The sequence below is a fragment of the Stegostoma tigrinum genome, chromosome 13 (genome assembly GCF_030684315.1).
Source record: "Stegostoma tigrinum isolate sSteTig4 chromosome 13, sSteTig4.hap1, whole genome shotgun sequence".
Taxonomy (NCBI): domain Eukaryota; kingdom Metazoa; phylum Chordata; class Chondrichthyes; order Orectolobiformes; family Stegostomatidae; genus Stegostoma; species Stegostoma tigrinum.
In genome coordinates, this window is record NC_081366.1 from 18021491 (window position 1) to 18047131 (window position 25641).

At 39.4% G+C, this 25641-nt stretch overlaps 1 protein-coding gene across 1 annotated transcript in view; it reads right to left on the reverse strand.

Annotated features, from left to right (window-relative positions):
• Positions 1–3942: 3942 nt before the first annotated feature.
• Positions 3943–25641, reverse strand: part of lars1b (leucyl-tRNA synthetase 1b) — a 61910-nt gene continuing 40211 nt past the window's right edge. Inside the window, exons 24-32 of the mRNA XM_048543193.1 lie at positions 23674–23764; positions 23401–23541; positions 21689–21829; positions 19553–19663; positions 15293–15403; positions 13362–13466; positions 11996–12091; positions 11171–11303; positions 3943–7095 (exon numbers count right to left, since the gene is read on the reverse strand). Coding sequence (XP_048399150.1) covers positions 6890–7095; positions 11171–11303; positions 11996–12091; positions 13362–13466; positions 15293–15403; positions 19553–19663; positions 21689–21829; positions 23401–23541; positions 23674–23764 — 1135 coding nt within the window. The 3' untranslated portion in view covers positions 3943–6889. The remainder of the gene's footprint in view (positions 7096–11170; positions 11304–11995; positions 12092–13361; positions 13467–15292; positions 15404–19552; positions 19664–21688; positions 21830–23400; positions 23542–23673; positions 23765–25641) is intronic.

Sequence of the window (25641 nt, forward strand, 5' to 3'; positions counted from 1 at the left end):
TCTTCCCCTCCAAGTCACTCAGCATCCTGACTTGGAAATATATTCCTGTTCCTTCACTGTTGCTGGGTCAAAATCCTGGAATTCTCTCTGTATGGGTATTGTAGGTTTACATACAGCACATGGACTGTAGGAGTCCAAGAAGGCAGCTCACCACCACCTTCTCAAGGGCAACTAGGGACGGGCAATAAATGCTGGCCTGCCAGTGACACCCATATCCCACGACAATTTAAAAGAAAAATAAAATCATGAAATAGGCTGTTGACTTACTCGATGCAAGAGTTGGAGGGACATTTATTAACAGTGCTATTGAGTGAACTGAGCAGAATTGGATCCACTTTTCGGAAAGTAATTGCAAATCAGCAAATGTAATCAACCCTTCTCAGTTCTTCATTTCAGTTAAATTACAGTCTCTTTGTACATATCATGACACAGATTTACTTCTTTTTTCTGGGTTGTTGTCCCCAGTACTTTATTAGAAGCTTACTCCAGAATGGATAACCATTTTGTGTGGTGAATAATTTATCAGTTCAAAAATGACCTTTTACTCAATCTGCCTCATGCCCAGGTTTTATGCGTAGGTATTTGTTAACCTTTGACTCTTGTAAACCTTGACAAGAAGTTGTCAAAAAGTCTTCACTCCTTTCTCGGGTTGAAAACCCCAAGTTTCTCTGTTATTCCCTTATAACTCAGAGCCCCCATGCTGAAAATCAATGCTTCCTCTCTTTACAAATATACATGATAGAGGAAATGTTAAAACCATTTTTCTAAGAAGATAGTTTGTGATAACTATCTGATATTACTTTTGCCTGGGCAACAGCACACTGTGCAATTTGTGCTAAACAGCAACCAAGAGCTGACAAACTTATTGAGTAAAGACAGTGAATAGCTGAGGTAGCCCTTTCCATACAGCATTTGATACACATTGCAAGTTCCTCATCTATGGTATTCTGTGGATTCCAAATCCTCTTACTATTGTAATTACCTGCTGCTCCAAACACTGACAATCACCATGGCAATATTAATCTCAAAGAGGATTGGTTCGGCGGGGTGGGGAGCAGGCAGTAGAAAATAAAGGCCTTCACAATTTTCTTTAAAAAAGCAAATACACTGGACTGAGCGTACATATGACAGATCTGTGAATGAGGGCTTGTAGATTTCAAAATTAAGTGCACTCAAGATTATTTGCATTTCAAAGATGCAGAGCTCCCAGATGTTTAATGAGTGACAGTGTGGACAACAGTGACTACAGGTAGCTCAACAGCTCTCCCTGCTGATAGTTTTTAGTAATTGCAATAATTGTTCAGTTTCAAGAATGAATGAGTGATTCCTGAAAATGTATCAGAGATAATGGGAACTGCAGATGCTGGAGAATTCCAAGATAATAAAATGTGAGGCTGGATGAACACAGCAGGCCAAGCAGCATCTCAGGAGCACAAACGCTGACGTTTCGGGCCTAGACCCTTCATCAGAGAGGGGGATGGGGAGAGGGAACTGGAATAAATAGGGAGAGGGGGGGAGGCGGACCGAAGATGGAGAGTAAAGAAGATAGGTGGAGAGAGTGTAGGTGGGGAGGTAGGGAGGGGATAGGTCAGTCCAGGGAAGACGGACAGGTCAAGGAGGTGGGATGAGGTTAGTAGGTAGCTGGGGGTGCGGCTTGGGGTGGGAGGAAGGGATGGGTGAGAGGAAGAACCGGTTAGGGAGGCAGAGACAGGTTGGACTGGTTTTGGGATGCAGTGGGTGGGGGGGAAGAGCTGGGCTGGTTGTGTGGTGCAGTGGGGGGAGGGGACGAACTGGGCTGGTCTGGGGGGAGTCAAAAGAGAAGTTGTTGAGTGTGAGGGCGAGTTCAGCTAGGCGGATGAGAGTGTCGGTGGAGGGGGACTGGTCGGGCCTGCGGGACAGGAAGAAGCGGAGGGCCTTGAGGCCATCTCCATGCGGAATGCAGGTGTACAGGGACTGGACGTCCATGGTGAATATGAGGTGTTGGGGGCCAGGGAATTGGAAGTCCTGGAGGAGGTGGAGGGCGTGGGTGGTGTCACGGACGTAGGTGGGGAGTTCCTGGACCAAAGGGGAGAAAATGGAGTCCAGATAGGTGGAGGTGAGTTCGGTGGGGCAGGAGCAGGCTGAGACGATGGGTCGACCAGGGCAGGCAGGTTTGTGGATTTTGGGAAGGAGATAGAAACGGGCCGTGCGGGGTTGGGGAACAATGAGGTTGGAGGCTGTGGGTGGGAGGTCCCCTGTGGTGATGAGGTCATGAATGGTGTTGGAGATGATGGTTTGGTGCTCGGGTGTGGGGTCATGATCGAGGAGGCGGTAGGAGGTGGTGTCGGAGAGTTGGCGTCTGGCCTCGGCGATGTAGAGGTCAGTGCGCCATACTACCACTGCGCCACTCTTGTCTGCGGGTTTGATGGTGAGGTTGGGGTTGGAGCGGAGGGAGCAGAGGGCTGCCCGTTCTGCGGGGGAGAGGTTGGAGTGGGTGAGAGGGGTGGAGAGGTTGAGGCGGTTAATGTCTCGACGGCAGTTGGAGATGAAGAGGTCGAGGGAGGGTAGGAGGCCTGGGGGTGGTGTCCAGGAGGAGGACTTGTGTTGGAAGCGGGTGAAGGGGTCAGTGGAAGGAGAGTTGGGTTCCCGGTTGAAAATGTATGGCTGGTTTGTGATGCAGATACATGCCAACGGCATGGGTTAGAGTCTATTGTTAAGCATGAGACTGCACAGCACATAGAAGTGCATGGTGAAATAGGGCTGAGTCAGCACCGCTTCATCAAGGGGAGCTCATACCTGACAAATCGAATGGAATTCTTTGGGGAGGTAGTGAGCAAGTTACACAAAGGAGAACCAGTGGGCATTCTGTTTGGATTACCAGAAGGCTTTTGACAAGCTACCACTCAGGAGGCTGCTAAACAAGAGTCCATAAAAACCGAAAGAACTGCGAATGCTGTAAAATCAGGAACCAAAACAAAGTTGCAGGAAGAGCTCAGCAGATCTGGCAGCATCTGTGAAAGGAAAAAAAGAGTTAACATTACGGGTCCGGTGACCCTTCAGGACAAGGTTCAGGCATGGATAGAGAATTGCTGACTGGCAGAAGGCAGACAGTGAGGATAGAGAGGTCTTTTTCATGAAGACAGCCAGTGACGAGTGGAGATCCACAAGGGTCTGTGTTGGGACCTCAACTATGAATGTTGGGGATGAAAGAACTGTTGCTAAGGCATTGTTGCTAAGTTTGCAGAGGATACAGAGAGGTGGAGGAACAGATAGTGTTGAGAGAACAGAGAGACTGCAGAAGGACTTAGACAGGCTAGGAGCGTGACTACTAAAGTGCAGATGGAATACAAATGGGAAAGTGTGAAGCAATGCACTTTGGTAGGAAGAATAACAGTGTGGACTATTTTCTAAATGGGGAAAGGCTTCATGAATCTAAAGGGCAAAGGGGCATGGGAGTCCTAGTTCAGGATTTTCCCAAGGTTGACATCCAGGTTCAGTTGGCAGTTAGGAAGGCAAACACAATGCTAGCAGTCATTTTGAGAGGGCTAGAGTACAAGAGCAGAAATGTACTGCTGAGGCTATATAAGGCTCTGGCCAGACTCTATTTAGAATATTGTGAGCAGTTTTGGATTCTGTATCTAAAGAAGGATATGATGGTCTTGGAGGAGTCCGGGGAAGGTTTACGAGAATGATCCCAGGGATGAAGTGCTTGCCACATGAGGAGAAATTAAGGACTCTGGGTCTGTACTCAATGGAATGTAGGCAGATGTGGGGGATCTCATTAAAACTTACAGAATACCAACAGGTCTAGATACAGTGGTCATGGAGATAATGTTTCAAAGAGTAATGGACTGGTCCAATTCCCTCAAAACATTTTAAGGAAATAGCCTTGATCCTAACTTTTAACTTATTTAAAGGCAAGTGTAAGGCACAGAGTTCCAGATGCAATTTGATTGGTCATACTAGTAGGCTTTAAAAGCAAAACATACTTTATTCTTACACCACAGATATAATACAAAAATAGAAGAACTGACATAACTTTAGCTATGAAAATATTTAACAAATAACATATATTTTAACTGCTTCTCACTAGCCGTTCCAATATAGCAGCATCCCATATACACACCCTCCGTTTAGGTAAATTCAGCAAAACAAATTTCTTTCAAATGCAATCTGCTCTAGTCGAGGAGAAAGGAAAACTCGAAAGAATGAACCCATCAGCAGAGGTAGCTCAAGCTTTTTGCATGAGCAGATACCGAGCTGTTCCTAGCAGTTTTAACTCTAAAACCCCTAATTTCAACAACTGAAAGCAAAACTAAACCCTGGGTTTGAGAGATTCTGACTCCTACTCATGCTTTTGTCCAATTTAAAAAAAACACAAAGTTATTTCTTCAGCTTTCCATGGAGCAGACACCTCAGCACTAGGTTTATACCGTCTCTCAAACAGAAACAAGGCAGAACAAATCCCTTTGAAGGCACATATTGTCACAACGGAAAAAAATAGGACTTGAGGGTGCAGCCTTAAGAGTTAAAGGGTGGCACTTTAGAAGTGAGATGATGAAGAATTTCTTCAACCAGCGGGTGGTTAATCTGTGGAAAAGTCAAGCTGAGTGTATTTAAGAATTGATAGATAGGTTTTGATTGGTAAGGTGATCAAGGATTACAGGGAGAAGGCAGGAGCATGGGGTTGAGAAATACATAAGCCATGACTGAAAGGCAGAGCAACCAAATGGCCTAATTCCGGTCATCTATCTTATGGTCGAATGAGTTCAATTCCCGTACTGGCTTAGGTTACCATGAAGGACGATCCTTCTCAACCCTCTCTTTGTCTGAGGTGTGATGACCCTCAAGTTAAACCATCCCAGTCTCTCTAATGAGCAGCCACATGGTCCAACAGGACTATGATAAATTTGCCTCTCAATACAATATAATCCATAGTCAGCGGCAGTTCATCTTGTATTTTTTATACACATGCATTATTAAGCAACTCAAAACAAACACTGCATCCCAAAAGCAAAAGCAATCTTTTTGTATGAAAGCACTGTAACAAATGATAAAGCAATATATCAATACAAATATATTATTCTAATTCAGGATAAAATAGTTACATCAACATAGTTTGAATTTAAGAGTATGTCAGAATCTGGGAATTTGATCGGGCTACTTTTACCTCTGGAGACCATTCCATCCATTGAATTATCACTGATCTGTGATCTAATTTTACAGCCCTTAATATCCTTGATTAACAAAAATGTACTAATCGCAACATTAACAATTGATCTATAGTTGATGGTCATTTGTGGAAAAGTTTCAAATTTCAACCATCTCTTGCATCCGTGCATCCATCCAATCTGCATAATTTATCAGTTTATCCCCCATTTTGGGTTTCTAATTCCAGAATTGTAATGGGTACAGTCTAGTGTAAACAACTTACTCTGCTTGCACAATCCAGCCATTAGATTTCATAATTTGGATGCTCAAAATTAGGGGTTGAACCCCTTTTTGAACTATGAAAGAAAAACAAATTAGAACATTGTCTTGTATCAAGAAAAAAAATTAGCTGGTGGCCTCGATCACTCGATAAACCTCCCTTGGTCTAATTTTGTCAGAGCTGTCGTCATTATTTGAACCAAACTCAAATTATGTAAACTAAGTGTTTGTACTGAACAAATTTTCCAAAGTATCAGCAGTGTTAAAAGGAATTAAGAATTGCATTGATGTCACATGTTTCATAAATTCATGAAGTCCTTATGTGCTCTAAAGAAAGTGTTTAGTAAATTCTCACGGCACAGTGTAAGAAAAAGCAGGTAATGTATGTGCAGCAAGTATTCAAATAGCTAAACAGTGATCAGATGACCTGTTTTTAAGTAGTGGTTTTAACATGCATAACACATTGGACTTCATACTTGGAGAAAAATGGAAAATTAATTTTGAAATAAACTATAGATTGAGAAAACTTAACAGTATAATAATTAATCCACATCCAGCAACCGTTCATGCTGCCTTTGAAAGTGCAGTCTCAGAATTTCAAAGCTTTTCATGGATTTGAGGTCATCCAAGACTCTGCTATCCATGTCTCAACTCCCACAAAGTAATGTTACCTTATCACTAGGCTCAGCAGCTTGCATGGTTCCCAGACAAATGATTTTGATATTAAAATTTACATTTTTTTCCCCCCCAAATCTGTGTCTCCCCTCCTTATTTCTAATCTCTTCCAATCCCTCAACATGCCAAGATATCTTGAGCTCCTCTAATTCCGCACCTTTAGCATTGCTAATTTTAAATTTAATTTGTTATTTAAATTGGTTCCTGTGCCTTTGGTTGCCTTGGCCCCAATGATATGAATAGTTTCCCCACAGCACTCCTCTCTACTTCACCTTCTTCACAGTCTGCTTAAAATCTATCACTAAGACCATGCTTTTGATCATCTGACTGGTTATGTCCACATGTGGCTGTGTGTCAAATTTTGTTTTATAATGCCCTGGTGAACAAACATGGAACACATTACCTAAAGATGTTGCACTAGTGCAGCTACAGGTGGTGTCACGTGGAATAGACTAGATAGATCACAACTGCCAGTTTGCTACTCATGTTGTTTACACCAAATGGCAAGTTCCAAGAGACCAATATCCTTTTCATTTCGAGAACCTGCTCTTTTCTGCACCGAACAACTCAAGTTTGAGGCTGTCCAGATACAACACAATGTTGGCAAACTACACAGCGAAGAAAAATTCAATAACATGATGATGTCAGTAGCCTTATTTCACTTTATTCTAGTTATTTCACTCAATTATATAGTAAAATGTATAACATTTGCTTTGAAAAGGCAATAGCAAAAGTATCAATGTCAATACAGAAGTATTTCAATTGACAACTAAGGTGAACATAAAAAGGTCAATTCTGCTGTGTATCAGTAAACCAGGTAGATTAAAGTATCACCCACATCAACTGTTAAGCCATTGTCAATCAGCTGGATCTTTTTTGCAGTCAGGTCTATGTGAAAGGATGCCTTCTCAGAAATGGCAACTTTACCCACAGATTCCTTCCCAAGGACTGGAACCCGTCGTGGGCCCAGTACAGGGTCTTCATATCTCATCAGCTTCACTTGTGCAAGATCTGGAAAAAATAGAAAAAAGAAGTTTTATTCTTTTGAAATAGGATGTCATTATGCAGTTGCAAGATTGCATGTTGGCTAAATGAAGTTTGAGGGTGAATTTATTTTGTATAGCTTTATAAACAACTTAGCTAGATTCTAGATTTTCCCACATCCTCAGTTCAGCAAATATTTCGAACTTCCTCAACATATGCTTTGAGAAGTGTCACCTTATTCCTAATAATAATAATAATAATAATACACTGATTAGCACTTTACTTTTAAACACTTAGTAAATAATAAATATTCATGAAACTTGAACCGCACTAGAAGTAGCAGTCTCTGGAATGGAGTTGTTGCATCTTCTACAATGATTGTATCAAAAGATATTTTTGCCTATTAATTTAGACGCTTGTCCTGGAATAGATTTCATTCACTAACTGACCAATACCCAAGTATCTGCCGAAGCTGCACTGACCACTGGAACATACACACCACAAAAATTGTTTACAATGATGCTACCAGAATTGAGAGCATACAAATACCAGGCAAGGCTAGCAAATGTTGTAAAATTTTATATAATTATGCAAATTCACTATTCATTGAACTTGCAAATAGAAGCAGAAGTAATTCCTCTTGAACCCTGTTTTTATGATCACATTCAAAACTACAAAGATAGCAAATTTTCTGGGATACGCTGATATGGTTAGATAAGGTGTTCTGGGCACAGATTCACGTGGAATGTTGGCTAGACTAGCTGGGCTGAATGGCCCTTTTTGCCACAGATTCTTTACTAAAAGCAACAACACAAGCTGACTTCTAATCTGATGCTCTGTCCTTCAAAGAACCTTCTCTTCACAGGAGCTTTTCATCCAGCACAAATTAAGTTGTCCCAGACCATAACAGACAGAAGGAACATAGTCTGCCAGCATGTGTAGTCAATGCTGTTTCAGTGAATTCCTTCAAGAAAGAATTGATCAGATAATCTGGCTGGGATGCAGGTTACAGGGCAGCACGGTGGTTAGCACTGCAGCCTCACAGTACCAGGGACCTGGGTTTGATTCCAACCTCGGGCGACTGTCTGTGCAGAGTTTGCACATTCTCCTTATGTCTGTGTGGGTTTCCTCCTCCGGTTTCCTCCCACAGTCCAAAGATGTGCAGGCTAGGTGGATTGGCCATGCTAAATTGCCTGTAGTGTTCAGGGACGTGTGGGTTATATGGGGATGGGTCTGGGTGGGATGCTCCAAGGGTCGGTGTGGACTTGTTGGACTGGAGGGCATGTTTCCACACTGTAAGCGGGTTGATGCTGTGCAAAATTTAATAAGAGTCCAAGTGGTCTCCTAGTCTAGTTGTGATTTTCTACTAGCATTGGACAGGATTTTTTTCAGATTATTCCCCTTTCTTTGGCCTTGAATTTTATCAGAAATCTTACCTTTCTTTAGGGAGTCCATGGCTTACCGTTAGGGTGGTAGTGTATATCATGTGATTTACAGTTGAGGGGGTCAGGCTGGAGGCACTTCACTATTCCTCAATTCACATGACGACAAGTAATCTTTCAGCAAAACCACATATCTCTTGATAATAGCATGTTAGAACACAAATGTTGTTGTACTAACTTGCTGTTTCAAATCCTGAGTCCTGATACGCTCTTGATGTCAGAATACAACATTATACATCATTACTCACTCATTCTGGGTTGAAAAAAACCAATGAGGGAGATACTGAAAACTCACGTCGTCTTAGTGCACACAACCAGAAGTGAGAAATATCTGGACTTTCCATATAAATCAGATTTATTTTTCTACTTCCTGTCTACTTATATTATTCAAGATTCAGAGATTAAAATAAACACCACAAATTAGGATCATCAATAAATTCCTTGCTCAAACTCAATGGGTAAAGCAGACTGAAACATTACAGTGATTCCACAATTCCAAATACAGCATTGTACAATTTAAGAATCTAGATGGCATCGATCAATTAATTTTTCTGATAACTGAGTTGAATATTGGAACAATCTGACTAATAAATTTATACATCAACACTTCACATCACCTAAAAAAAGTGAAACAATAAAAATACAAACTAATTGCTAATTACAGATTTTGTTCAGTAAAGGCACGAGTTCTGTCCGCGCGCATACATACACACACACACTGCAGTCACTAGAGTTAGGAGTCCTCAAAGAGGCGTCCATTCCTGAGATAACTGTTGAAGGTGGAGCTGTAGTCAATAAGTAGGAGTCTGACATAGGTGCCTTTGTTGTCTCGATGTTGCAGGGATGAGTTCAGGACGAGGGATATGATATCCACTGGGGACTTGTTACATCAGTAGGCAAACTACAGGGGATTCCAGCAGGCTGGGAGGCTGGAGTTGTTGTGGAGCATGACCTGCCTCTTGAAGCATTTCATGATTATTGAAGTCAGAGCTACTGGGCGGTAGTCATTAAGGCACACTGCATGTGCTTTCAGGGTTTTGACCTGCTCTTGCAGCCACAATATTCATATTGCTGGTCTAATTAGGTTTCGGGTCAATTGTAACCCCAGGATGCTGATGATTCAAATTATAAAGGTACAAAATTGACCCTCACAAAGTAGTGCAAAACATTTACTTTCAAAAAGAACGAAGTGCATTATATATAGGGTAATCCTAAATCTAATACAAATATTATAAAACAGTAAAAACTAATCGCTTTGAAATTAAATACTATTGATCTCAATCACTGATCACCAATTAAAGGAGTGCTCGCTTATGATAATGGTGAGATAATACAGTGTGGAGCTGGAGGAATACAGAAGGCCAGGCAGCATCAGGGAGCAGAAAAATTGATGTTTCGGGTTCATTTCCTTCCTCTGAAATGGGTCTTATGATACCTGCGGCTTTGTCAAATCGATATGCTGCAAAACTCAAAGGTTAGTGTGGGGTTGCACTTAGAAATGCCATACAGCATTTAAAACGCAAGTGGACACTCAACATGCCATGGATACAATGCTGATGTACAATTTAATACAATAAGATGACAATGGGATAAAGAATACTAAGACAGTATGAAGTATCTTTAGACAACTACATATACTGTTGATACCCAATACCACTACACCAATGTCATTCAACCATTTCAAACATTACAATTTTGTCTCACTCAAGGCCTGGAAAAAAAATACAATGAAGTAAACGTGAACTGTAGAAAAAATTCAAAGTAATAATATGATAATTTAAATGAGTAATCAATAAAAATGGCATTATAAAAAAAGTCAAACAGCAGAATTAGTGAATGAAAATGCTTGCTTCCCTTTTTCAGTTCAGTAATAGAGTGGAAAGGATGGGAGCCAAGTGAGGGAGTTACTTTCAATTATCAGAGACCTTGGCTTGCCTCTGGTGGACCATGTTCAGAGCTGGCATCAGTGAATCCACATTTTGAAGTGAAGTCGGAAGCAGACTACTCTTCAGTCAGCGTCTTCCCCCTCTGCCTGCATGCTCAATTATCTGCATGTGTATGTGTGCGCTTGATGTTGGGTGTTGAGGGCTCGGACGTACACACCTTTTCAAACAAACACTTTCCCCTACTTGTCTAGCCACCTGGCCACATTCACTCACTTGCTCCACCAATATCCAGCTATTCCCACCTCATCAAAACATATCTTTAAATTTCTTTACCCATTACTAATTCCTATGACTTTTGTAATCTAGAACAATTTGTCATTTAGTGTCTCTTGCCTTTCACTCCAACACAGCGCTTCTGTTTTGTTCATTCTCTCTTACTTCAAACCTATTACATTTTTTTCTTTTTTATGGTGAAGGGTCATTGTCTTGAAACAAAGTAATTTCATATCCAACCATACTGCCTGATCTGCTAAGCATTCCATCATAAACTGTATTTTTTTAAAAATTTCAAACTTTCAGCATCTGTAGCATCTTGGATTTGTGTATATGGAGGGGCTGGTGGCATGTTCTTCCACCATTCCCATCACCCACCCTACAAGACTAGGGATGGGAACATTTAAAAATTTTTAGAAATTAATTGTCAATAAAATTGAAACACTTAGTTTTATTAATGATACAGTTGAGACTTGACAAGATATCTAAGCTCAGTCATACCTTTGATACCTCTGTCAATCTTCAGGAGTTTTCGAATTACAGCATCCTTTTTATCACCCTGTCGGATGTCAATCTTCGTAGAGAAATGTCCATTTGCTGGCTGAGGATTTACCAGGAAAAGGGGCACACTTGGCTGTGAAAAAGCACAAGGGCAATTCAAGAAATTGATAAAGCTGTACACTTGAATTCCATTTGTGGGGTCAGAAAACTCAATATAGAGTCAGATTTCAGGAGGGCTGCTTCTGTAACACACTCTGTCTGGGAATGCACTTTATCAAAACGCATATGGCAGTTTCATGGTCCACATACTTTGCTTTCCAATGTTATTTTGTTCTCAGACAATAAAGGAGATTGCCCAAAACAGGCATTTCGCCCAAAGTGGAACTGAAATTTGAGGGAATAAGAAGATGCAGCAATTTACTTTTGTATGTTTTCAACTAAAACTGCACTGCAGGAATTAGGGAAAGATGTTTTTCAGTTTTCAAACACAGAAACACCAGAGGTTATTTAAAGTTTGCATCACAATCCCCAGTTTATCATCAAACTAGTTTGGAAAATTCTCAAGAGGACAAAAAATGGCCACATTATTGAGCAAAAGGTTGAAAATAGGTTGTACAGGTTAATTCTACATCCAAACTTCTTCTGTGCCAGAAGCTTATGTTCCCTATTTTAGGATCTCTCAGAACAGGGAATAAGGTGCAGTTGTTTCAATACAAACAGCTTCCTTAGACCTGTAGAAGATTGTAAAAATCCACAGAGCACCTCTGTCTGGGCAACTTCACCTAAAGCACATTTTTAGTTTGATATATCAGAGTCCCCTTTTACCTCTGTTCTAAAGGCAAAAATTGGCTTTCCTGGGCAGCACTCTTCTCGGATTTTATCATCTGCTTCTGTTGCAAACAGAACATCAATATGGTCCAACTGTGACAGGAAGATAGACAGACCGCCATCAGTAACTTGATTTCACAAATTTCACATTCTATCATTCCTTTTACTATCATCACTCAACTTTGATCAAGAAAAAGGATTGTTTCTGAGAGGTTTCATAGCATTATACGTCCGCCATGAGCCTCCCTATGTTTCTACCAAGGTGATTAAACTAGGATACTCCCCTGGGCATGTTATGTCATTACAAATCCAGGAAAACACCAGTGTATTTATTGCAGCCCAAACATGTACTGTGGCTCTTGCGCGCACACACACACACACACACACACAAAATCAAAAGAATACAGACATACCCATATTTTCACGATTGTAGCTAAAATTAGGAAGTGCCAGTGTGTATAGACACAATGTTTAGACTATTGTATCACAACATATGGCAGAAATATTACTGACTCTCGGCAAATTAACATTATCATCGTGGCACCTCCGGATCTCCAACTCTTCCCTCTCACACTCAGCGCTGGGAATTCCTCCCTGATAACTCCATAAAGAATTATCATTGTATGTCAATCAGTCCATTACAACTGTTTTGGCTCTTTAGTAAAGCTGTCCAATATCCCATTCCCTGTTCTTCTCTATAAATCGAGTAAATGATTTCTCCAAGAGTGTCCAATTTCCTTGTGAATGTTACTATTACTGTGTTTCAGGCAGTGGATGCCAAACTGTCAACAAATCTGTGTTAAATAAGTATCCGCCTGTCACTAGAAAGTTAAATGATTCCTTGGGGAAATGGAGAGCTCATCCCATCCCACACTACGATCGGCCCTCCAGGAATTTACTGCCCATTTGTTTGATTGAATAATTTCAGACAGCTGGTATATACAATAGTCATCTTTTGTATTTAATCTTAAATTCATGCCCATGGAATGTATGCTCTTGTGAGAAAACCCTTCATGTTACTATTTGCAATTTGCAAGTATTTATGGTGACTGTTGGCAAAAGTTGCCTATAATCGCTCTACAGCGGTAAAGAGCTGATTTCACGAGAAATTTTCACTTCCAGATTAGTATTTTCTCTATAAGTCAAAACATCAGAAGGTATCTCTGCTTGACATTTAACTCTCCTCATTGCATTTGTACTACATGACAGCACACCCAATATCATCCAGAAGCCAGACTTCTGCTGCAAGTTCTTTCCGGCTCTCATTACCAGAGGTATTACTTATGCTCCCTCAGAAATCAAATGAGCATGGCTAATTGTTATTGATATTTGAGAACCAGAGAGTTATTTCATTGGCACTCACCTCCAATGAATTTGTTAAGTAGACAATGTTCTCCATCAAGACACTACGTTCATCAAACTCCAGCTCCAGATCAAGGACTCGAGGCCCATTTTTTTCCAGGTTTTCCTATAGGTTTTGTTTTGAAAAAGCAACATTGTAGAATCACAATGTAACAATATTCAGAGATAATGGCTCCTTGCGAGACTGAATAAAGGAGCTGCAGGTTTGCGTGATAGCTTGAAGTATCTGTCATATTCCACAGCTAGTCAGCATTAAGGAGTCGGAGAAATAGGCAGCTTGCAGCGATGTCATGACAGCATCCTCTCACAGGAAACAAAAAACAGTCCCCTAATTCCATACTGTTATAAACTTAATATCTTGATTCAGTATGTACCAATAACTATAATGTATCTTTTTAATAAATTATCCTGTGCAAAGTCACTTAACTAGCAAATAAATTACTAGTTTTTTTATTTAGAATTCCATTTGAAATGTTAGCCTGTCTCCTTTCTCTCAAATGCTGATTTATATCAGATCAATTTCCACAATTTATTTTAGATGAACAGTATTCAGTGTTTTCTTCTCCAGAAATTTTATGGTAAATTGTTACAGGTAATCAAACACAATCACTTGAGGAGGAGTGAATATTACTCAAATTATAAAATACATAAAATTCAGGATGGTAGATGAAAACAAACTGTGAAGCATTTGCTGATACATTTATATAGCCCATTTTAAAGTGGAGAAAAATGGTCTAAGGCTTTTCACCAGAGTGTAATCAGACAAAAAACCGATACTAACTTAACAAGGAGATATTAGGACGAGTGACCCAATGCTTCATAAGAGGTGAATCTTAACAAAGAGAGCAGTCCAAAGTTTTGAGCCTTGAAGGAAAAACTGTTCAGAGGGGGATTATTAACTGAAGAACGGGTCAGAGTTGGACGAACACAAGAATTCTTTAAGACTTGAGGCTAAAGTCAGTGTAAGCCCATTGTTAAAGATTTTCCTTATTTTTTGGATTACATACTAGGTTAGGAAAAAGATACTATTTTGACCCAAGGAAACTATGGAAGATGACGTCAAAGTTTAAAACATGATACTAGAGCTCATTGTGAGCTCTATTTACATTATTATATTATTTAAGCTGTGGGAGAGAATTGCTGGACTCATTGGCATCATGGCTGAATGTTCAGGGCAATTATCCAGAGACAGGCAGATGGCTACGAAAACAAATCAGAAAGGAGTTGCGGGAGTCAGAAGTGTCAGCAGAACAATAACTCTGATTGGTTCCCAGGCAGGTGTACAGATGAACAACAGGGCAGGAAGCCACCAGACTCTTTCAAAAAAAAATCCATATCACTTCTCTGCAAAGAGAGACAGGAGGAATTGGAAGATACCTATTCTCATTGCTGCCTCTAACTGCCACGTATCTGCAATAAAGGACTGAAAGTATATGAAAAGACGACTACTGAGGCTAGAATGACTCGGAAGAAGGAAAAAGGACACCTTGTTGAATCCTGACAGATGGAGCTACTGAATTCTGTTTCCTTAATATTTTTCTCCACCCATACCATTTATTACTTTCTGTCTGTGCGCATTTAGGGGATTAAAGGATAGAAGTAAAATTTAATAATTCATGTTTTGCTTGTCTGAGTTTACAATGCATTTAGTTGTAATAAGTAGTAGTTTCTTAAAGACAGAGACCTGATCAAGTCTTTTCAAGTAAATTGGGGACTTCAAATAACTTGATTAAATCTTTAACTTTGGATACAATCCAGGGGTAGGGATACTCAAATATCAAAGCAATTTCCCAAGTGGGTTGTAACCGGGGGAATTGATTTACCATTGTTCGTCTATTAAAATCTCTGGAGAATAAGGCCTTCTTCTCTAGTTCAACCTTTACACAGTTTATTATAAATGCAGCAAACATTGACTGAAGGAGAAACATTTACCTTGATCATAGCAACAAAGGGCATGACTTTCTTCAGATACTTCTTCAGCTCAGGTAGGTCTTTCAGTTCACCTGCAATGATTTTATTGTCTGGCAGCTGACCACCATTTTTCTAAAACGTAACCATTCACAATGGCGTAAAAGATTTTGCAAATGTATTCACTGCATCAAAATATCCAAAATACTCAAACATCATTAATTGTAAACTTTCCCTGTCAAAAATCTATTGAATCCACAAAAATATATGTTACAAATATTTTAAGTTTCATTAAATCAATGAGAATACTCTGAAAATGCTGCTGTAGCCAGTGGTACCAAATATAGAATTTTGTATATAGCTTTTGTGCTCCTGAGATGCTGCTCGGCCTGCTGTGTTCATCCAGCCTCACATTTTATTATCTTGGAATTCTCCAGCATCTGCAGTTCCCATTATCTCTGATAGAATTTTATAAGCTTGCCTTAAATAAAAGTCATCCAAGTTTTGGACAGCAAAACTGTTTTACTTTATTATTTCATGGACTGTTGGCCGCGCTGACATTTGTTGTCCATCCCTAATCATTCCTGACCCAAGTGGCTTGTTAGGCATTTCAGGGGCAGGTAAGAATAAACCACATTACGACATGTCTGTAATCACACCTACATTTACAGCAGGTATGGTCGGCAGATTTTCTTCTTATTAGACATTAGCGAACCAAAACAATTTTTTAAAGCTGCCCTATGAGGAAGGGTCACCGGTCCCAAAACATTAATTCTGATGTTTCTTCATAGATTCAGCCAGGCCTGCTGAGCTTTTCCAGCAACTTCTGATTTTGTCTCTGGATTACTAGTCCAGTGACATTATCACTAATCTACCAACTCATCTGGTTGATAATAAATTTCAAGAAAACCCTGTGACAGTCAACTATAATTAACCTATCAATTTTATTTGGATAAGAGAGATGAAGATAAATGATTTTCCAACTTTATTTTACAGGGAAGCAGTTTCAAACACTACCTCATTGAACTTGGAGTTGAGTGGTTGTCCATTTTGGATCAATTAAAAAAAAACTTTTTTATTATTTCAATAATTAGAAATTAAGAACAGTTGAGATCCAGAGAGATTTGGAGATTCATATATACAGATTACGAAAACATAGATCAGGTATGAAATATACTCAAAGACACTAAATAGATAGGATAACGTTTGATCAAAAGGCTAGAACAGAAAGAAGCAGTTTTGCAACAGATGTGGAAAGCCTGTGTCATATCCAATAAAGGCATGACATATGAACATACAAACAATGATCAAGTGTAGGCCATATGCATTATTCTCAAGGTATGTAAACCATGTTTATCACTTTTAAGATAGTTCAGACTAAGTAAAATTCATCTTTTGGAACAGACTTTGCTTTCACAATGTAAAAAAATGTGCTATACAAGACTGCCTCAACTATCCAAATGGCTGCTTATTTTACCATCTTCAGAAGTCATCCATCAGGACACAGGCAGTTGTCAGCCTACAGCTTCAATAATTTGCTTGGTATGACTACTCTGGCAATTGCGATTCACCATGGTTCATCTCCTGAATTAAAGCTACTTCTGGAATATTGCACATCCCCTCTACAGTGAAGACTGATGCAAAATACATTACAAAATACATGTGCCATCTCCTTATTAATTCTCCTGACTCACTTCTTATAAGAGCAACGTTCACATTGTTACTCCTTTTGTTTAAATATTTATTGCGATACTTAACATCTGGTTTTATATTTCTGGCCAATTTTCTTGAATACTTATTAATTTTTAAAATCATTCTTTGCTGATTTTTTAAACTCTGTCTGATATTCTGCCTAACATTCATCATAACAATCATATGCTTTTTGATCAAGACTGATACCACTTTTAACCTTTCTGGTTAATCATGTATAGTTGGACTGTCCCTTGGGACCATTCTTACTTGCTGAAATGTACCTATTTTGTACACTTGGAAATATTCCTTTAAAATGTCTGCCTCAGCATCTCTATTGACCTACACTCCAACCTTGGCCAGCTCTTCTTCCATGCCCTTATAATTCCCCTTATTTAAAATTTCAGAAAAAAGTCCCAGGCTGATTTTTCTCTTTCTAAAACTGAAGTGTAAAAAGTCCCACCTCATGGCACTGTACCAAGACTAATACAGTCTGTGAGAGATTTCTGAAGAAGGGTCTAGGCTTGAAACGTCAGCCTTCCTGCTCCTCTGATGCTGCCTGGCCTGCTATGTTCATCCAGCTCTACACCTTGTTATCTAATATAGTCTGTTCTCTGTTTGGTTCCAGAATATTCTGTTCTGAGAAACTATCCTGATAACATTCTGCAAAACCATCTGGGCTACCTTTGACCATCTGGTTTTTCCGTTCCATACGTAGATTTAAAAAGTCCATCATTATTACCATGATTATTTCTTCTTTTAATGCTCCACCGTACTGTGCACTTTTACCATTAGGGACCCTGTACACCACAGCTACAAGTGATTGCTTGCTTTATCATTTCAATCTCTGCTAAAACTGTTTTCAAATTGTGGTTCCTGAAATTAGGTCATTAGGCTTGTGATAATATTATTGACTAACAGAACCACCCTTCCATTTTTACCTAGCTCACGGTCTTTTCAACATGTCCTTTACCCTTCGGCATTCAGATCCTAATTCTTGGAATCCTGCAGTCACGTCTTTGTAATGGCTTCCAGATCTTACCTATTTCTATCTGCATTCTCCAATCACCTGCTTTGTTTCAAATGCTATCTGTACTGAATTCCTCATCTCTGACCTGCTCTTGCAGCCAGTACTTATTTCTGTGGCTGTCTGGTTCAGTTTCTGATCAGTGGAGGTTGAAGCAACAACATTTAAATGTCCTGGGGAGATTGTTCAATTCTCTTTAGTTTGAGATGGTCACAGCCTGGCGCTTGGATGGTGCAAATGCTTTTTGCCAATCATCACTCCCAGGCTGAACCTTGTACAGATCTTACTGCATATGAGCTTCAGTATCTGAAGAATTGTGAATGCTGTTGAGCATTGTGCAAGTTTCACGAAACATCCTGACTTCTCATATGACGAAAGGAAATTCACTAATGAAACAACTGAAGATGATTGGGTTAAGGTCACTACCATGGAGGAACATCCAGAGGAATATCCTAGGTTCAAGTAATTGCCTTCTAACAATCACATCTTCCTTTGAGAGAGATATGGTTCCAGGTAGTGGAACATCTCTCTCTAACTCCTTTTGCCACTGTCTTCATTTTGCCAGGGTGCCTCAGTGAGACACTTTGTTAAATACTAACTCAGTGTCGAGGACAAATTCAGTGTTTTTATCCATTTTTGGGATCTCAGGAGGTCTGGAGCTGACAGAATGCAACCACAGAAGGTTGTTGTTGAATGCATAGCATAGACTGTTAAGAATGTCTTGAGAGTTGAGTACACAGGAAATATAACAGTTGTACAACAAAGTATAGCTGCCATCTGAACTTATTTTTGATCAGATAAATCAAGAGAAAAACCCACATTTTTTAAGGTTGTATATAAATATGTTAAATAACATATGTTTATCCTTCTCATCGTTATAGATACAGCCATCAAAAAGACTCAGAAGATCCTTGAAACAGTGACATTGTTTTTGAGGACAATCAAAATTCACTTCTCAGTCCAGAGGATACTGTTAGTGAGAACTGTTAATTTATTACTAAATGCATTGCTTGCAATAGAAAATATTTCTTTGCTTCTAACTTTTAGTAGTTTGCTGCCAATTATGAATAACTAAACCAATAAGTTAACTAGCAACCTTTGCAGAGTTTAACAAGCAAAATAAGTTCTCAAACATCCATTAATAACACAGCTCCAGATCTGATGTGTGCTGCAACGTACTCTAATTGCCAGGAAAAGGTGGTGTAAATTCACTAGTGGAAGATCAAGGAACACAATAGTTAAAGATTTGGCACTGACTGTCAATTTCTTAACAAATTCTAGGCCTATGTTACAGTTGGCTATGATTAATCAACACCAAACCAGCCACACAGTCCTCTGAAAAGGTGTTTAACATAAATTTCACAAAGGGGAATAAAGGGGAAAGTAAAATATTTAAACATTATGACCATAATTTTATAAATTATTTTGGAATTTCATACAACACTAATGTGGGAACCATTTAACATAATTGTGGAGGCAAGAATACACAAAACTAAAACAATGATTTAAGTGCTGTAAGTTGACAGCAGAAACCAATACAATGTACATCAGGAAACATTAAAACTTGCCTCATAGTGATTACGCAGCAACTGAAGTGTAGCGTGTTGCCATGGAGGGTAGTTCTTCGCCACGTAGATATTACAATGAGAAGGCTTCTGTGTTGGTTTTGGATCTCCTTTCTGTGTTGCAACATTTTCATAACAGTTAAGTACAACAGACATAGTAATAGGCACAGCCCACAATACTTATACATGGAAATCAATTAGCAAGTTAAAATTACCAACACCCATTCAGCAACACCAGGAATTAAAGGTACAACCTTCAGACAGTTTTGTAAAATATGGTTCAAAATAGCACACAAACATTGTTATAACAAAGGAACTTTGTAAACAAGAACACGAGATCAATTTCAATATTAAAAGTCTCATCTGTGAAGACAATGTTTACAAATTTCTTAAGTTTGCTTGAATACTGTAGGATATCAGTGATTAAATTACAACTGTGGATGTACAGGACCTACAGTGTTCTGTCATTTATAGTGCGAATCGTTCACTGCTAACATACGCTAGAAAGGAAAAAATAAGTCGAGTTTACACGTGGAATATAATGTAAAAGTGCTGAATATTACAGAAATAAAGCAGATTGACAGCTCCTCAAATTTGCTCTCCAATAAACAACAGAAAACGTAGCACTCATGGTGAATTTTGGTGAAACTCAGTAGGGCTGGTAAGTATTTTGCTTTCCTTTCTAAAAATGAAGAAAGATTTCAGCATATCATGTTTCTCTACCATTTCAATTAACTGATGGGGTGGCCATTTTAAATTGCTTCACGCAAGGTCAAACCTAGACTCCACTCAGCAACTCCTGCAGTCGCAGATGGGTTTAAGAAAAATGGAACATCCTACCAACTAAACCATATCAATAAATGCAATCAGAAATAGTATGGCTACTTTATTAAATCTTATAATGCAACTTCATGACTGTATCAAAACAATGCACTGAAGATTTTCCAATCAGACTACTCATTAAATGTTAGTTGGTTGGTATGCTATTAATACCCATGCAACAGACTAATACATGCTGGTCTCTCCACCACCTATGATACTATGCAAATAAATCTGAACCCACAATGTGGCACTAGAGTGGCCTCAAGTTTACAGCTTAACATTGGAGCAGTGGAGAGTGTCCAAACGTCTGTGAATTCCAAGGCTGGAGTGAGATTTGTTTCATAAGTAATAAGATGGTTAATACTAAAAGAAAGCAGCCAGACAGAAGTAGGTTGAGTGCATGGGTAACAGGATTGGAAGCTTTGTAAAAAGGATTCCAATATTTTTTAACATGCTAACAGGCCTCCTGCAGCATGGTTCGAGTCGATTTTGTGGGTGCAATATTTTAAAATTCGGGTGTTTAAACAATATGGAGAAAATAAAAACAGGATCATCCGTTTCTAGTAACTTGAAGGAAACTCAAATCTGTTTTCAAAGATATTTAAGAATTTTTCCAGCTTTCAGCATAAAATTTTGCAACTCAGATAACCAGAAATCAATGTCTTTTAATTTAACAGGCAGACAAAATGAACAAATATTTTTGTCCAAATGATGTCTGGTCAAATTCCTCATCAGTTTGTCCACCTACTGAGCATATTGGTCAGAAAATCAGTCTTGCTACTTTCTTCTTGAACTGCTCTAGTACATAACTTAAAGGGATTATAATAATGTCAAGAGAAGTAAAAACAAGTTTTAATTCAGGAGATAAGGTGAGGGAGTGGGTTTGGGTAGAATGCTGTTCAGAGATTCGGCACAGGCTTGTTGGGCCGAACGATGTCTTTCTGCACAGTAGGACTATTATGATATCAGTGAGAAAATACAAGAATGAAGATTGGGGCTGTTAAAGCAGCGTAATATTTAGTTCCATCACACATAATTTTGAAGTGGTTGGACGGAGTTGGACTTGTCACTCTTAACACGGACAGATCAGATGGGAGTAAATTGTACATATCAAAGGAAAAGGAAGAAAATGATCATCAGTGCTATCCATCATCATTAGGCAACAAGGCCATTAAACTGCACTGGTAGTAATCTGACAGCCAGGTTTATCTGCTCACAGCGAATTTCATACATGTTGCTTAGGAAGGAATAATAAAAGAGGGCTTCTGCTTTGTGACCAATAGTTAGCTTTTTAACTGTCGATATAAATTCACCTACTTTGCATTTTCCAGAAATCATATAATTCTTGGCACGGAGTCGAACATCGTGAGCAGTTTCCATTAAGTATTGAGATGAACGAATGAGGATTTCATCCACATGTCCAGCTACTGGCCAGCTTGCCTTCATCAGTGACTCAGTCTATAAAAAAGTTAAATATGGGACTCAAGTTCAATATTAAACACAAGTCACATGAACAGATATTAGGCGCGCATTGATTCTCTAATGTAATGCGAACATAAAGCACAACTTTTGAACTAAAATTTCAGTGAAATAAAAAGGTCTCTAAACTTTCATTCAGCAGGACTTAAACATGGCTTACTTATAGATTTTTCTGCACAAAAGCTGGTTATCTAGACAGGCCACTTGTCTCAGTTGAGCCACACACACTTCAAAATCAGCAGGTTGTAAGCTCAAGCGTCACTTTGAATGAAAAAAGTTTAAATGCCTCCTCTGTTGTCTCAAGTGGATGTAAAAGGTGCATCCTCTGTACCACCAGTTACCAATACATTTTCTTTCATTCTCAATTCTGTTTGTGGAATTTTGTGGTTGAGTAGTTGCTGTGTTATGCACATTAGATTTACAATGATTATGAAATTGTTTAAAGTTATCCCAAAACATTATTGTTGGGATTTTTAGAGTTATTACAAAGATATTTCAAATTTCAAAGATGCAAATTAAAGATCTTGCAAATTTGAAGTTACAAGTATGAACTTGTTCCCCACTTTGGTTTTACTTCCATCACAGCTTTCAAAGAACTCCCAAGATGGGAAATCTCTCTGCTGCTTTTAGCGATTAGTAAAGGAAGGGGTGAGCTGTCAATATTTATTTTTGATCCAACCAAGTAAACAGTGACTAGGACTTCTTATGATCAAAAGGAACATTCCTGGTATTTATGGGTTGTTGGAAACGTATGTTTGTAAGGTTCAGGGCATGTTGGAAATGTCTAGTCCTGAAGAAACAAAAACAGAAGTTGCTGGGAAAGTTCAGCAGGTCTGGCAGTAATTGGGAGGCATACATCATGTGGCAGATTGCTGCATAGAAGGCCCTGAGATCTCAGTACTGGTGACGGGGCTGAGTATTCAACAAAATGTTTACACAAGCTGCCTACTACTTTTCTTGGTTCGTGGGCATATCACGAAAAGCACCTCTGCTGGCTTTGGCTGGTTGCTTCTCTAATCTACTGGCTTGCTTTCCAAATCCATGGGAAATCTGGACAAACAGTCTTAAATTTTAATCTGGTTCATATTTTCATGATTGAGAAACTGATTTAAGAATGTAACAAGGCCTCCTGCTGGTTAAGAGTGGGTCACAGGCATACCACAATAAAACAGCAAAAGCCAACTCTGTAGCAAAGTGGGGGTCATGTCTTCCAATTTTTAATTTTCATACTCCCTCAATCCTCTGACCATCAGTATTAACCTCAATGTTCTAAATAGGCTACAGCATGGACTCTACAGCACATTCACACGAATAAAAATAGAACTGACTGTGGATTAGTGGGATCCACACACAAAAAAAATGTTGAGCTCATCAAGAATAACAACTTTAACTAGTGATTACGCTTTATTACACAACTCAAATTAATTAAGAGATTATAACTTCTTCCGAAGATTTAGTTTTTCCTAGATACAATTTTAAACAGTACAACTGGTCTTCTTGTTCAAGTATACTGTGTTAGTTATTGAAGAGCATTATTTGTGTATCCGCACCTTGCCTAGAAGTGCCCAGATATGCTCACAAAGGTGGGGACATATTGGAGCCAGCAGCAGAGTCTGAATTTCAATGAAATGGAAGACCAGATCCTGGTGCATTCCTTCCACAGCAACCTCACGGTACTTGTCCTTTGCAGCCTGGAATATAAATTGCAAAATCATCACTCAAAGCTCTGGCACTTTCTCCCTGGGGCTTAAATTAAAATAGAGAGAGAGAGAAAAAAAAATCCCTGGCAGGATGAATTATTCATTTTCAGCACATTAACATACCTGAAATTCAAAGAAACCCGTTTTCAAAGCTTCCTTAAACATCATTTTCTCAAAATGCTGCTCTGTCTTCAGAATGCCAGCATTCATCTCACTGGAATAATAAAGTGAAACCAGTAGTTTAGCCACATATGCCCAAAAGCACTCAACATTTTGCAAATGTGGTCTACGTGTGGTCATCAATAATAGCTATGGATAGGCCATTATATGTGAAGTGAGTTTATTTTCCACCTCCAGTCAAAAATAAATATTAGACTTTGAACACAAATTGGTTCTCTTCTGTTTAAAAAAATACCATTTTAGTCAATCCATTGTTGCTCTCAAACACCTTACTAGTTCAATATCCAATTACAGGATTTTCATTTCCTGTATGCTTCCTGGAAATAAATTTCATGTTTATTACTCTGTACAAAAAATACTTCCTGACACCAGTTCCAAAAGTAAATAAGTATAGGCTAAATTGATGCCCCAGTTAAAATCTCACTAGTAATAGCCCACATTTACTCCTTTCCATTCCCTTAATGATAACCTCACAGAGGTTAACCACTCCAGGTGATAAGCCCAAGAGTTAAAAATTGAATCTGGTCCATTGAGCAATTACACCATAATCACAGATGTGAAGCAGCAATGTACACAAACATTCACCCCCTTGAGCCTGCTCCATCCCAGCATTCCTGCCAACACCCGTTACCCTTTCACTCCTTCATTAACGAGAATCTATCTGCCTCCACCTTAAAAATACTATTTCAGGATTCTGCTTAAATCATAGAATTCTTACACTGTGGAAACACATAATTTGGCCCAATAAGTCCACACCAGCTCTCCAAACTGCATCCCACTCAGACCACCACTACCCTATCCCTGACCCTTCTCTTCTCTCAGGATTAAGCCAGCTAACCTACACATTCCTCGCCACTGGAAAATTCAGTATGGCTAATCCACCTAACCTGCACATTTTGGGCTATGTAGGGAAACTGGAGCAACCAGAGAAAACCCATGTAGACATGGGGAGATGTGCAAACTCCACACAGACAGTTGACCTGAACCTGGGTCCCTGGCACTGTGAAACAGCAGTGCTAACCACCAAGCCACTGTGCCACACACCTACCTGTTCAGGAACAGTGGTCAAAAGTATCATGACCTTTGAGGAAAAAAAAAATCTCGTTTTGAACAGGCAACTCCTGATTTTTAACTGTGACCCCTAACACGCTGAACAAATTTGCTGTCTTGTCCCAGATCACAAAAGTTGTGCTCTACAGCCACCATTTTATCAGTGCTGTTTGCTTTTGTCGGTCTGCCCAGACTGCTACAGCCACTGCTTTGCAATAGTCCATAACCAGGTGATCAAAAGGAAGCAGAGTATAGAGAAAATCTGGGGATTTTAAAATCTCATGAAATGCTCATGTACAATCCACAATGAGTGATAACGTCCTGGATACTTCCTGCTTCTCCTGTGCCGGTTGCTGAAGGTCTGGTGACAAAGACTGCATCATGTTAGTCAGGCTTTGGCAGATGCAGAAGACCAAAGAAAATGAATGAAGTACATGAGTAGGCCACTCAGCTCTTCAAGCTTGCTCTACCATTTAATAAGACAATGTTTGATCTGATTTTAACCTCAACTCTACATTCCTGCATGTCCTCAATAAAATCTTTCATCCCCTCACCCATGCCCTGTATAACTGAAGCATAACCTCCCTACTTTTGCACTCAATTCCCCTGACAATAAGCCATAACATGGCTAGCTTTCCCAATTACTTGTTGTGCCAACATACTACTTTGAGAGATTCAAGGTGAATTGCATCCTACCCTCCACTTTGAGCATCCAGGCCACTGAACTATTGGTGGTGGTACTGATAGTCAACTTCACAACATTGCACAGGACTCTGATAGCAGGAAATCTTTCTTGCATGGTCCGGTAGCTGAGATGAGTCAATAGGCATACAGTAGGTATTACTTCTCACCAAGCAGCCA